The sequence below is a fragment of the Macadamia integrifolia genome, chromosome 9 (assembly GCF_013358625.1).
Source record: "Macadamia integrifolia cultivar HAES 741 chromosome 9, SCU_Mint_v3, whole genome shotgun sequence".
Taxonomy (NCBI): domain Eukaryota; kingdom Viridiplantae; phylum Streptophyta; class Magnoliopsida; order Proteales; family Proteaceae; genus Macadamia; species Macadamia integrifolia.
This window is the reverse complement of record NC_056565.1, coordinates 10,320,410-10,336,209: the sequence shown is the minus strand read 5'-3', so window position 1 is coordinate 10,336,209 and position 15,800 is coordinate 10,320,410. Positions and strand designations below refer to the sequence as shown.

The 15,800-nt window shown below is 36.8% G+C and overlaps 1 protein-coding gene across 1 annotated transcript in view; it reads right to left on the bottom strand.

The window, feature by feature from the left end:
• The window catches only part of LOC122089461 (F-box protein PP2-A15), a 10,454-nt gene extending 4,492 nt beyond the window's left edge, over window positions 1-5,962 (bottom strand). The window contains exons 1-2 of the mRNA XM_042659215.1: window positions 5,413-5,962; window positions 5,150-5,268 (exon numbers count right to left, since the gene is read on the bottom strand). Of these exons, the coding sequence (XP_042515149.1) occupies window positions 5,150-5,268; window positions 5,413-5,724 (431 nt within the window). The 5' untranslated portion in view covers window positions 5,725-5,962. The remainder of the gene's footprint in view (window positions 1-5,149; window positions 5,269-5,412) is intronic.
• Between the last annotated feature and the right edge of the window lie 9,838 nt (window positions 5,963-15,800).

Sequence of the window (15,800 nt, the reverse complement as noted above, 5' to 3'; positions counted from 1 at the left end):
TCAATTGGTCTTCAAATCGTTCATTTGAATAAATTGAAACCCTTCTTACTGGCTGATCATGATACTTCCAAAAAATTGAAATTTTATGCTTCTTGACAAGCCGAACAAAGAAATATGTTCAACCCCAAAAGAAAATGGGGCAAAACCTAAGACACTTTTATAGAGATCATTGATGAGCCGATCAAATAGCTTTTCAAGAAAGGGAATTAACAAATAAATATACCCTGTATCTGTATCATACCTTATCATAACTGACTTAACATTCTAGAAACTTATGATTCCACTCTCAATAATTAAAATATAGGATTTGATAACTGTTATAATCCAAAAGCATTAGACTCCTCTTAAATTTTTTTTATAGGAATATCATGGCCATGTTTTGTGACAAAACAAAGAATGCATGGAACAATTTCCACTTCACAAATTCTTAGGCATAGTTGTCATGGCGTCTTGGCGGCCCAAGGCGGTGGAGGGATGGCTAATTGATTTGGCGGTGAATCACTAGCTATGGCATTGCCATGGCGATCAAATCGCCCATGTGTTATTTTTTACTTTCCCTATTTTCTAAAGTTATTTTGTATGTTATAATATATACCCTATAACATAAAAAACCAATCAACATTAAGCAACGTCAAGTCATAAAAATCAACATAGTCACACTCATATCAAGTCATAAAAAATCAACATGACTTATTGACATTTAGAGAAATGCTCTTCTTCTATAATAAATTTTATTGGTTAAATGATTTTATTTTTATATGAGACTTTTTATATTAGGTATAACACAAAACTAACTTTCCAATAAGTCTAAGATTACTTAAATCTGAGTTGTTATGACAAAGTTATGTTTCGGTCAAACTTATTTTAAAGTGTGCAATGTTCCATGATAAGATTTATAAAATTTTTAGAATTCAGAAAAACCTTAGTGTTCGAAAGTTGAAAATCGCTCTACAACCAAAAATCCAATTTTTGTTCTTGGACTAGGGGGTTGACTTTTTATCCTTTTGGAATTTGATTTTTAAATTATTTTGATTAGATTCAAATAGGGGGTATTTGCTTATTTATGAATAATATCTTTAAGTAAATGAAATAATAAAATATTATTTTATTATTTCATTTACTTAAATGGTATTTCGCATAAATAAGGGCAAAAAATATAAGGCAGCATACAGTGCAATAAAGCAACAGCCGCCTAGGCCCCAGGCAAACCGCCTGGATGCCAAGGCGGCACCTTGACAACTATGTTCTTAGGTGAAAAGAATTTCAACATTAACAAAATAACTATCCCATTTTGAGTGAATGCCAAAGTTCATTAACTATTAGGCAAATATGTTGACAAAGCCCGGGGTAGGGACCATATATATACGTCGAGACAAATTTACTGGGTTTTGTATGTAATTGATCAGTTTTGCATTATTTGTAGTTTCTTCTTTTTTTTGCGTTTCGTAGCTAGTGACAGAAATAAGCAATTAACCAATTGATTGACAAACCCAAGCTTTCACAATATATTGTTAGTGCATCTTGACTCACTACATTATGCTGATAGTCACATGAATTGTTCGGATCTGACAATAAGTAATCATCAAGTTCTCTTGCATTTGCAGGAAGGTTGAAACTCATCATAATCAAGTCAGAGGTCTTGATTTAGATATAGTCAAGAGAAAGAATAGAATAACTAAGCATTTTTCGAGGAATTGGGTAGTTGAATAGGATCATGCAAGTCACAAAAAGTAGAACTGAGTCAGCTAGTTATAGTTAGTTTTTTCTTTAAGGACCATTTAACTTTTAGTTTCTTAATACAGATTTTTCAGAGTCTGGAACTTGAAATTTCACATTATCATTCAGTGCAATGATCACGAAAAGAACCTAATGGCAATTAAAAAAAGCGGAAATTCATACCATCTACAGCTAAAATCTGCCAACTCATGTGGGTAGAAACAACTTGTATTTATTAAGAATAATATATTTCAAACAAGACAAAAAATACTAATTGCATAGATGCAAGAGAAGTTTATTCATATGATCAAACTTGTATGGAGAAAATTATTGCATAAAAATAAGTCGATTTCCAATAATGACACACTTTGCACCACTCTTTAAGAACATGAATGAAAACTCATCCATGGTATCCAACAGTGAGGTTCTTGGATTAGAGGCGAATTGCAGCTTCTTTAAAATTCTCCAAGTTCTCAATATTCCATCTACAAAGGGTAGGTTTAAGAGCCTTCGATTTAAAGAGAAAGACAATGACTTGCAGGCTGATGAACTTATAGTTTCACAAATTTGCACCAAATTGCTTACTAATGATTTCACCAACCCCATGAACTCAAAACGGCAAAGCAAGAAAGTCTTTGCCTCTATATTATTGATATTATTTTCAACTAGAAATAAGTTGTGATCCTCCACATACCCCCCCCCCAAAAAAAAACCCAACCCCTGAGCAACACAAGCAATTTTTTGCGGAGTGGGGTAAGTTGGAAAAGGAATGGGCAGCAGAAAAGACTACAAAATACAGAAGGCAAACGAATTACTCTGCATACACAAGGGCCTTCAGAATGGCAACAAAAGACCTTGAAGAAGGCAAAAACTGTGTGTGACTAGTTGCAGAATCCATCTTCAAACAAAAAATAAAGAAAGCTCCTGGTAAATATCTCACAATCGAGCACCCCAAAGCAAAATACAAATTTATAAAATCAATGGACTTTTCATTTTAAATGAGCAGCACTCTGCCCTTTCTAAAGGCCACAGCATGCCACAAAAGAAAAGCAAACACCGGAGATGCAACCTTCAGGGGCAAAGTCTCTTACTTCCATCCAGTAAAAGATATAGCTGTGTGAGGCTTCTTAACATGGATTCTGGAACACCTAAAGGCTAGGTATAAAAACCAACAAAAAATTCCAGTGTCACAGGATTAGGATGATGCAGTTACACTTCCATGGCTGGACCAACAAAACCCAGTACAGAAAGCCAGACCACAAAGAACCAGATCCAAACCTGGGTTATGGTCTAGTACTGATATTTAGGAACTTATCTTTATTTGGGTTACAACTAATTTTTTTTTATTATATATGTTTTCTTAGCCATCGATCAGCATTAGGAGATTGATTCCAATTTAGTGCTAAATTATGTTTTCAGATTCCAATAAGGAATAGGCAGTTTTGAGTCCACATATGTTATGTAAGCCCTCGACTCTCAGATTATTGGATTGGACGAAATTTATAGTTTCATATGCGCCAAGCAAGCTCCAACATCTGCTGTTCGTGCTGGTACTGATCTCTCCTTACTCGATTCAGGTCTGGGATTTCATTTTCTCAGGTGCAATTGTTCTTGACTTCTTTCATCATTCATTCTACTTATTTTTTTTTGTCACTTTTCTGTTCTACCACTGTCCTCGTATATTTCTTCTCCATCCAAGTTGATTTTGAACACTCTGCTGCCATTCCTCTTCCTTTCTACTGTTAGCGGTAACATGGAACTGAGATGACTACTTGCCGGTCATACTTAGTCGGTTTGCTTTGAGATTTTGGGTGTCAATTCATCACCTTAGGGCGCCCAAACCCCAGGTGCTTGTTCCCAAGATCACTTTCTGTTGTGACATAATAGCCACAACTGGGGCTGGGTTTGAGTTTACTGCCAGGGGTAATTTCAAAGATTTTTATTCTGTTGTTTTATCCAATATTTGGTTGGTTATTGGTGGCATTAAATAGGGCTATGGAATTTCATTACCTGAAATCTCAAGTTAATTTGAAGATGAATAAAGCAAGCTTTGCTTTTAGTAAATTATTGTACTGCGAGAGGCTGAGTGACTGAGAGAGTCCAACTAGTGAGATACCAGGCTGAGATAGCCAATATATCCCTCCTCCTTCCCATCAATTTCCCTTCTCTCTCCTTTTAATTTCTATTGCTTCCTAAGTGATCTAAGCCCTGTTTGAGATCTGTTTGAAGGTTGAATACAAGCTCTCATCACCTACTGCTGCTATCAAGACCTGAAGACACAAAACAGGCCTGCCACAGACCTATTCTGGATTTTTCTGGCCAGCCTTCAAGACTACATACCTCCCAGACCATTGGGCCATTATCAAGGACCTCCAAGAGGCCACTCGACCAAGGTTTCATGACCTTCCAAGGCCTGGTTGCTGAGATATAGAAAATCTCCCATATTCAGCCCTAATTCAAGAACTGGGATATATTCTGATCCAGCCATCCAATTCGGGCTACTCTTTTGGGATTTAGACCCTCCCATACTTATTCTAAGGTAATATCTCCCTTTACTGTCCTATATTCTGTGGTTCTTGGTTATATTATTTTCTCAGTTTTTTACCTATTCTGTCTCTGGTCGATAGGCTGTTATTGGCCTCTACTGCTGATATTCTTTTAGGCAATGTTTAGGGTACTATCAATAGTTCACATTGTGATTGCTATTGGAGTTGTCAGTAGATCCTAATTGGGGTTGGATATTCATAACTAGCCTTCATTACCATCACTCAATTATCTCTGCTTAACCTATGGCTTTCTCAAAATCAAAGCTACTGTTGAGGAGCAACTACGCAAAACTCCCAACCCAATACTCATTATAAAAAAATTAATATCCACCACCAAAAAATGAATCAAATCTAAGTTCTAAATCAATATGGGTGTTAACTTGAATTTTCTTCTTCTTTATTTTTTCGTATTTTTTTTTCTTTTTCATTTTTGCCATTCTCAGAATGTTTGACTGCATTTTTGGCCATCCCCTTCAGTTTCTTAACCATTTTAAACATGACATGCCATACAAAGTTTTTTTATCGTTCCGATTGTAACTAACCTTGCTCATCACAGGTATATGGGGTTTGTAATCCCCCAAAAATAAAACACTCTTTTTAAGTAGAAATATGAACACTCAACAAGTAAGAAGAAACCGTGAATTGTACATTTGTACCTACATACATCTTTTATGTTTTCAAAATCAGTAAAACAGCTCTCAGATTACAAACTGTTGAATAAGGTGAAAAGAAGAAAAAGAAAAGGACGGGGGATCCAACATAAGAAATTTAACAGAAAGACGGAGCATACAATACCCACAAAAATGGAAATTCCACAATATTATACGAAATGCACTCTACTAGTGAAGTAAAGTTAATAACCACCGTATTTAGAGTCGTAAGCAAACCTGGATTCTTCAGTAGTAATCCAGTTCCAGTATCTCCGATCTTCAATCCCAGTTATCGAAAGGGCTTTCGCCGAGATCGACATACAAACACCCCCAGTAACCCTATCCACCCAAACCTCCTGCAGAAGAGCCCACATCAAAAATCACAGTAAATAAAAAAATAAAATAAAATAAAAATTTACTCCCACTGGTTCAAACCCTAAACTGACAAGCTGAAAAGCTAAGATGGACCGAAGAGGAATTGATGAAAGGAAAGGGAGAACCTTGTTGCCGTCGTCGAAAGGGATGGGACGAGATATGAGGGCAAAGATATCTTTCTTGCATAGATTCCGGTATCGGTCAGGGGGAAACAAATCGAGTAGGTACTGGTAATTAGGGGGCAATTTGGCTTCCCAGACGGCATCCGAAGTAGCAGCACGCCGAAAGGCCCAATTGAGGCGAGCGAGGTTGCATATCTCTGGCGGAGTCAAGTGCATGAATACATGGGCCACGCAACTCTCTGGTATGTCTCCTAGACCCGGACGATCGGTGGAGCCATTCGCCCCTTCCGTCAAGTTAGAGAGCGCTGCCCCCATTTTATTCCCTCTCCCCCTCTATATTTCCTTCGCGCTCTCTCTGTCCTGCTACCCTCACTTCACCTTCATCTCTATCTCTGTACAAAAACTGAACTCCAGCTTCTGCCGGTGGTAGTGACGGTGGTTGTACTGTCGGCGCCGCTAGTCTTGGTGGTGGACGCGCGGTTGCGAATGTCGAAGTGAAACCCGCGTCCGAGAGAAGGCTTTTTTATTACTCCGTCTTTATTTCGTAGAAAACAAGCGAAGAACGAAATGAAATGTAACTAGGCTTAGGCCGGCTCAATGGCCAGCCCTCCATTGGCAGATTGTCTGACACGTGTCTGATATGGATTTTGGACCTACTAACTTCGTGGGTCCCACCTGACTGCTTGTTTGAGCGAGAAATCAGCATTTTTTTTTTTTTTTTTTTTTTTTTATGACTGGTCTCGTTCCAACTGTCTTCCTCTCACAAAAATTGATTTGAGAATTTTTCTTAAATATTGAGACTGAGAGATCTCGAAATTAAGTATGAAAATCGTCTCAAGCTACTACACTGATGCAATGGGTATTGGGTAATTGGGAGCTTCTTGGGGCACTCGTCCATATGTTCTTAGTTGTTCGGTGATGTGAATTCAAAATTGGGACCCACTAATGAATGGATCCTAATTCTTTATTTATGAGGCACGTGTAACGTAGGCCAGTTTACAACCTAGTCCGTTGGACCAGCACAGGTCCATTCAAAAGATAAAAAGAGAATAAAGAAGAATATCTCTGCATCGACAGCATAGTGTGAGGATGGCAGATGCTCAGCGTTGGGATAGAGATTTATTTGTCCTCTTTCCAGTCAAGTTGGGAGAAGTTTAGGTTTTCATTTTTTTCATGATAATTTCACTAAAAGAAAGGATTGTTGGAACTCACAAGGCAAATTTGAAGTATCTATTTTGAGGGCTGTATAATATATTATGCATGCTAATACAAATAGAATATTTCATTGAATCAGATTCTAAAAATTTGACATTTTTCTAATCTAGATATATTTTCTCTATTCAACATCATAATAGACACATCATTGATCTATATAATAAAATACATACCTTGTCAAGTTTGAAAAAATGGCAAGATCATATGGTAGTAATAAGTCACTTGAAAGAAATCAGCTCTAGAAAAACTCATGCCGGGACAAAAAAAAATGTATAATAGAATAGGGTTTTTTTTTTTTTTTTATTTTGCAAGAAAATAGGATGATTAAAACCACCAAACATGAGAACAAAGAAAATCAAGAGGCATAATTTGCACCATTAGTCGAAAAAAATGGTCCTCCCTAACAAAGTTGCGAGATACTAAAAAAAAATTGCTCTTTTGTTATTTATTTTTTTATTTTTTTATTTTTGTAGCAATTTTCAAACCTTCTCAAACGAAGTAAAATTGAAAGAAGTCATTAAGTATATTTGGATTTGATTCTTTGGCAGGACTTTGGAAAATAGTATTATGTAAACCTTGGTTCTTCATTCATATAGTATTAATCAAGAAAGTACAAATTAATCAAGTGATTCATGTAAACAACTAGATAAGAAAATACATATCAAGCAGCTTAATGATCTCAAAACCATCCAATCTTGATTCTTCAACCCTTCTATACAAATAAAATGGAAAATCCATTGCAGCCACAAACATTAATGGGTTAACTTTAAAGGTATAAAAAGTCTTATAAAAGTTATGATTCTTGTCATCTCATGAGCTATGGCTAGGAAAAGGAGAGGAAGGGGGTGGGGGTGGGGGTGGGGGTGGAGGGTGGAGGGTGGGAGAAAGGATCCTTTCACTATGAAAACAACCAAATTGAGAGAGAGAATTGAAACTAAAATGTAAAAGGTCACCAAAAGACAAAAAACATAGAAGTGACCAACTATATTTCCTCATCTCCCATTACAGGGATCAAGGATTCAAATTCTCTATGATGAGCGGTGAGTGGCGATAAAGATTCAACGATTGAGAGAATCCCAGCATATACTCTCATCGATGAATCCTCACTGCTACTCACTATCTCCCCATAGAGATTTTCTGTGCAAGGATGAGGTGTGCCAACCATTCCAAGTGTCAATTCTCCACAATAAGTGCTTGTCTATTAACATCGCATCACTTCATGGTCCTCGAAACCTTTGACCTTTTCTCTTGATTGGTAGTTTTTGGTACTTTCGTTGTCAGTAGTAAATACTCAGTAAAGTTGCTCCACTAGTATCACTAATGTGTTAGTGACAATTTTCTTAGCTCTTTGTATCTATACTCTATATTTTATTGATGTGAATACTCAACAAAATTACTACACTAACATGTTAGTGCCAATTTTCGGTTTCTTTGTTTCTATAACATGGGAAAAGTTTTCCACCACCATGATGAGAAGAAGTGTACCCATCTAGATCGATGGTGGGGATGAGAGATTCCTCTTACATCGTGGGTGAAGAAAAACTCTATCCATAGTGTATAGTCATATTGATTATTTGTAAAAATGATTCATCAATATTAGAAGAAAAAAAAAATTAAGAAAATTATGATACATTGACACCCTAGGTTTGTGCTCTCACATTTTATCAAATGTTGCAATAAATATTAAGGGAAAGATTCTCTATGATGTCAATGTAGGGGGAACCTCCCACGCTACACTAGTGGTGGCACAGGTATTGTACAGATAATACAAGATCCACACAGTCAAGATAAGGGAGAGAAAACAATTTATACAAAAAAGGGAAAAGGTTCCTTCACCTCTCACTGAAGGAAGTGACGCTCAGGACCAATGTGACCTTATACTAATAGAATATTTGAATCAGATTCAAAAAATTTGACATTTGGCTAATCTAGATATATTTTCTCTATTCAACAGTCAAATTAGACACATCATTGATCTATATGAAAGAATACATACCTTGTCAAGTTTGAAAAAATAACAAAATCTTATAGTAGTAATAAGTCACCTAAAAGAAATCGGCTCTAGAAAAACTCATGCCGAGAGAAAAAAAAAAAGTATAAAAGAATTGGGGGTTTTTTTTTTGGAAAGAAAATAGGGTGATTAAAACCACCAAACATGCGACAAATAATTTTTTTTTGGTAAAATGAGACACAGAAAATGAAAGGCATCATTTGCACCATTAGTCAGAAAAATGGGCCCCCTAACAAAGTTTCGAGATACATAAAATAAAAATTCTTCTTTTATTTTTATTTTTTTTTCTGTAGTAACGATTTTCAAATCTTCTCAACCGAAGTAAAATTCAAAAAAGTCATTAAGTATAATTGGATGTGATTCTTTGGCAGGACTTAGGAGAATAGTATTATGTAAATCGTGGTTCTTCATTCATATAATATTAATCAAGACCTGCTCACTAAATTACAAACTAATCAAGTGATTCATGTAAACAACCAGATAAGAAAATAAATATCAAGCAGCCTAATGATCTCAAAACCATCCAATCTTGAACCCTTTTATAGAAACACAATGGAAAACAATGGAAAATCCATTGCAGCCACAAACATTAATGGGTTAACCTTAAAGGTTTCAAAAGTCTAATAAAAGTTATGATTCTTGTCATCTCATGAGCTATGGATAGGAAAAAAGAGAGGAAAGGGGGTGGGGGAAAGGATCCTTTCACTATGAAAACAACCACATTGAGAGAGAGAGAGAGAGAGAGAATTGAAACTAAAGTCTAAAAGGTCACCAGCAAGACAAGAAAGGTAGAAGTGACCAATTATATTTCCTCATCTTCCATTTCAGGGATTAGGGATTCAAATTTTTCATGGTGAGTAATGAGTCAGTGATAAATATTCAGTGTCAAAAGGGTCCCAACATGCACCCCAATTGATAAATCCTCATTACCACTCATTATCTCCCCTTGGAGGTTTTCTGTGCAAGTATCAATCTCCAAAACCTGATATGAATTTATAAAAATAAAGTGGGACAACCATTTCAAGTGTCAATTCTCCACAATAACTTGTCTATTAACATCCCATCACTTCATGGTCCTTGAAACCTTTGACCTTTTCTCTTGATTGGTTGTTTCTAGTACTTTTGTTGTCAATAGTCAATAAACTTGCTCTAGTAGGATCACCAATCACTAATGTGTTAGTATCAATTTTCTTACCTCTTTGTATCTATACTCTATACTTTATTGATGTGACTACTCAATAAAGTTACTCCAAATATGTTAGTGTCAATTTTCGACTTCTTTGTTTCTATGTTATGGAATAAGTTTTCCATCATCATGATCAAAGAAGACGTACATCCATTTTAAGGGATTCTCCTTCATAATGGATGAAAGAAATTAAATTTTCTTTCCATAACGATAATTTCTTTTCATAATGATAGATTTCGACAAACTCTAATCAATTTTGACTAATAGTGGATCAAAAGTCTTGTGCCATCATAAATTTCCGCACTATCATACAAGGTTAAAAACACTCCTTTGTAGTCCAATTGGACAAGATCGATAGTAGTGATGAGGGAAACCTCTTTCATCGTGGTGAAGAAAAAACCTGTCCATAGTGTATAATCATATTGCTTATTTGTGAAAATGATCCATTGATATCAGGAAAAAAAAAAAAATCAAGAAAGTTATAATATATTCACAACTTTAGGTTTGTGCTCTCAGATATTATTATATGTTGCAATAAATATTAAGGGAAAGATTCCCCATCATGCTAATGTAGGGGGAACCTCCCCCGCCACACCATTGGTGGCAAAGGGATAGTATACAAGGATGAAAACACTCTTATGAAGTGTAGTGATGCGGGATTTATCTTTCAACTTGGGTGAAGAAAAACTTTGTCCATAGTGTTTAATCATATTGATTATTTGTGAAAATGATCCATCGATATCAAGAAAAAAAAAAAAAAAAAGAAGAAAGAAAGTTACAATACGTTCACAGCCTTAGGTTTGTGCTCTAAGATATTATTAAATGTTGTAATAAATATCAAGGAAAAGATTCCCCATGATACCAATGTAGGGGAACCTCCCACGCCACACCTGTGGTGGCACAAAGATGGTACAAATCACATGAGATCCACACGGTCAAGATAAGGGAGAGAAAACCATTAATAGAAAAAAGATAAAGTTTTCCTTCACCGCTCAGGATCGATATGACACTCCCCCTCCCCCCACCCTCCACCCCCAACCCCCCACCCCCCACCCCCAACCCTCAAAAAAAAATTATCTCTCCTCTATTTTATGCTCATGATGGACCATGATGAACTAATGCTTGATCACCATGGATTCAGGAAAACTTGGTCCATAAAATAAGCCCATATGAGAGGACAATAGGACACTAGGCCTTGTTCAACTCTTAACAGCATGAGTACTTGGGTTTAATTAAGGCATTGCCACCTTGAGAAAGTTCCTAATCATGAATGATTGAAATCCACAGCAGTTGGGCCAGACTTAAACTCAAGCCTGACCAACTAAGAATGGATTCAGACTATTACCTTTCCCCATACCAACCTGATACAAAATGCAGCGCCATAACATAAATGTCCTTTGCCAAGTTTTTAAGCCCTAACTATTAAATGAATATCTAACTCAGTTGATAAGGTCACATAAAGTGGGGGGCAAGCCTGAACATGGCTCGGGCTGAGATTTTCATGCGGCATGAGATAGGGCTGAGCCTGGGTTGAGTCCAGTCCGACCCAGCCAACCCAAACCTACATGGTATGAATATAAACAAAGGGAAAAGATCTTGTGCAGTGGTGCACAGTTCATGCAGAAAACCTTAGATGGGGACAACAGCCCCATCGAAATGACAAAGTACCGCCCTATTTTATGAATAGTTGATACACAGAATCTCTTGTGCATCTTCCCTTTTTGTAAAAAATTATAGAGTGGCTCAGATTCTCATACGAAAATCATTCTCGCATGGTTTGATTCATATAAATGGAATACACGATAAGGTGTTTTCTTGGATGGTTGCCATCTATCATCTGTGGATCAATCTCGCACAAAAATGATTATTTTATTGAAACCTGATCCACTCTCGAAACTATAAATAAGTAGTTGCAAGGAAGGTAATATATGCATGGCCTTCCCTCTTTCACTGTAATTTTTATTTTTCTATTCTTTCCTTTAATTTATTAGGAAAAAACAAGTCAAGCCTTCCTACAGAACTTTCAAAGTTTCTCCCTTCTATTTAGCACCTATAGAGACACTAATGGAAAAAAAATACCAGGTCAACCTATGTCAATGGCTAGCCCTGAAATGACAAAAAATTAGGGATTGGCAGAGTCTATCAAGGCCAATCCAACTTAGCTCAATCCCAACAGGGTTGGAGCTGGGCTGAGATATCTAACTCAATGTTGGGCTGGGTTGGGATGGGCTGCGCTTAGGATGAGTTAAAAAAACTTAGTGTTGACTCAAGTTTTTAGAAACCTGGCCTAGCCATCCCATTGACACCCCTAGATCGAAGTATCGGTATCTTATCCATAGTTTTAGTTGTCAGATCAAGTATTGACCATTTTTGAAACCAATATCAACATCAACCTCGATACCAATATATCCCAACTTTAAGGGCTTAAGTTGGGACATAAGCCCTTAATCAGGCTTCAATTTATGCATATCAAGACATTCAATATGTGAAAGCCGAATCTGATCCCATCTCCTACATGGGCAAATGTTAGATATTGCATTTGTTACTGCTATTAGTAAGTTATCCCCATAGGGTAAGTATCCTTATAGAATAAGGTATTAATAAAAGCAGGGGAGAAAGAACTATGCCGTCCTTGCATGGTCGATGCTCTCACTCGTCCTTCCACTGGCCCGCGCATTGGCACAAGAACCATGGGGACAAGCAGAGTTATTTTGCCCTAAAAGTAAATTATAGATATAATTATCAGTTAATGACTTATGATTTGGTCTTGAAATTATGTTTTCTTAAACACACCATTGTAGATTTGGATGGACACGAGTGAGCCCATGTGGTAAGTGACCCTATTGTCTTTATCCGAAAAAAAAAAAGACCCTATTAGTAAATCCCAGCTATAACAAACTTTTGACCACCTACTTTGTAATGCAGTTTATGATGAAATTTGACTAATTAGGTGAGTATAGAATCTTCTATCACATGGATCCACGTCCACTTATGTTTGTGATGTGCATAGTCATCACGATTCAAACACTCACTAATGAGTCATTATAAGGATTCTAAATGGGTGAAGTATAAAGCAGATTTAGGAGGATCGTATTCATATCTATTTATATTTTCAAATATTAAATCTAGTTTTGATAACCTATTAAACATAAAAAGCGATTAAAAAAAAAAGAAGATAATTTACAACGCCACCCCCTAGAGAATGCCACAATTATAAGAATGCCCCCTCTGTTTCACCAAATTAGACTCAGACCCCCTACCATCAGTCATTGTTCAATCAAGTGGTAAAATAACTGTTATACATTTTTTACTAAAACTCATTTTAATCCAATTCCTCTTCACCCCTACCTATTCTCACCTCTATTTTTGTTCCCCTCCTCCAGAGAGTAGGTAGGCTTGCCGATGGCGTTGGCGCCGAAGTTGGTGGTGGTGGCGAAAGGGGAGCTTTTGAGCTGTACTACGATGATGGGGTTGGTCCAGGCCTTCGTCTGCTGCCTTCTGGCATGTCGGATTTCTTGATGGGATCAGACTTTGATCGCCTGCTAGATCAACTGACCCAAATCGAAATCAACGGAGTTGGACGCTACGAGCAACCTACGGCTTCCAAGGCTGCCATGGAGTCCATGCCCACAATCGAGATCGTTACTAGCCATGTTGTCACCGAATCCCACTGTGCCGTCTATAATTTGATTAGTATGACTCTCTACTAGGAAGAGGTTATGTAAATATCAGATTAAATGAAGAAAGCAAAATAAAGATCTTGTGAGTATCTAGCAATACAACGCATTGGAGTGAGAGAATGCATTGTCGAGGACAAGTTCAAAATCTTAAAATAATCTTATGGGTACAAGTGAAAGGCAAGATGTAGGGCAACTCCAAGCAACCCAAATTCTTAAACCCCAATGATATTTTCGGCGGGATCCATTTATACATGCATAATAAAAGAGATACTAATGGTAGCAAAGAGAAACAATGAATGTAGAAATCCAACTTTCCAAATTAGAAAACGAAATTAGAAGATACACCTACTTTCAAGCAGCTTAAAAAAACTTTATTGCAGCAACCTCTCTTACACAGAACAGCGAATAAACCCTCTCTCTCTCTCTCTCTCTCTCTCTCTCTCTCTCAAATCTCAATATAAACGCCAACGGCAAATTGCAACAACAACCAAAATTTCGGAATTGAGAAAATGTGAGCACTACTATGAATGATCGCCGGTGGAATGGGGACTTGGAAATATCTAGCTGCCTGGCTGGTTTCGCTTGGTCGCTATGAGGTCCTGACGGTCGTCGTCCATCGCCATCCGATCGCCGCTACTATGAACGATCGCCGGTGGAATGGGGACTTGGAATGGGGGATAGATTTGGGTGAAAGAAATAGTAACTTATTACAAGGGTATTTTAGGTACTACATATTTAATAAGGGCATTTTGGTATTTAAAATAAAATATTGTTGCTGACATCAGCATATAGGGTATATTTTTTAAGAGTGACTAACGGGTAGGGGGTCTGAGTCTAATTTGATAAAACAGAGGGAGTGTTTTTATAATTATGGCATACTCCAGGGGGTGGTGCTATAAATTAGAAAAAATCATGCATCTTTGCGTTCCAATTTATGATATATATCATTATATTCAAAATGAAACACATTATTGTCTATAACTTCTACATTAAAAAAATGGGGAAGTGTCTCTAAGTTTAAGGTATTTCGTACGCCCTCACATAAATATTTAATTATTTTCAAAGTTTTATTATTTATACAAAGTTAAACATATTGGATGCACCTGAAAGCCTAAATGGTCTATTCATTGTGCCACGTGGATGGATGATGTGGCTAGTTTGATAATTAGAGATGGAAGATATGTACTAGATTAACCATGTAGCAATTTAAGAACCTAATTTAATCAAATGCCTCTCATATGAGGATGGAGCTCCTCTATGACACGACAGAGGTGATAGTGCACATCCGATAGCCTGAAGCACCTCAGGATGCATGCCCATGTGTTGGATAATCTTGCATTTTTTTCAGGACTCTATTTAACTTGTGACGAAATCCATTTCAATTAAAACTTGACATGTGAATCATACATTCTACATGTTTGCAAAATTTTGACACTATTCGATATGGCATTCAATAACTTTTATAACCATTTAAGAAAAAAAATTTAAAACCGATTGTTTAGGAAATTTTGAAATGTTATGACTTCACCATGGGTAAAGGAAAATCCAATCCTCTGGATAATGTCCAGCATATTAAGAATCCTTAGGTTGCGGGTCATGACCTTTATAAAATTTACCAGAAAAAAAGACTTTTAATATAGTTCTCTAAGCAAGCGGCATAAGAAGCACAATCATTTTTTTGTTTTTTTTGGTAGGATAAGAAGCACAATAATAAAGAATGACGAAACGATTTCATACATCGGGATGGAGAAGTAGAATCACATAAGAAAGAATGAAAAAGAGAACAATATTAATGTACACTCCACAGGCAGCTAAAGATAAATGAGAAAAAATGTTTTCTCTGAGGGGATTATGGCCTCAGCGTTCAAACACATGAAGGGCGAAATGATTAGCTCACTCTTTATGAAATGGAAAATGATGCTATTGTGGATGCCTTCTCATGCATTTCCATTAACACTCATGCACACGTAGGAACCACACTCTCCCAGAAGAAATATTTTCCCAATAAATGAAAAAAGCAAGAGAATCCTCTCCGCTTGTGCAAACATTGCGCTAGCACACAGACCAATGTAATGTTGCACAAAGGCATCTGAATGAGATATGATAGTCTTTTCATGCCCTGCCTGTGTCGAGGCGTAGAGCCATGAAAACAGGTAGAGTTCTTTCTCCAAATGAGAAATAATAACACAGCAGCAAGTCAACAACTATTGATCTACATCGGACCAACACAGTGGGTCTAATGGTCTAAAGGTCGTGTGTACCCCGGCGCCCCTTGGATTGAATGGTGACAGTGACTAAT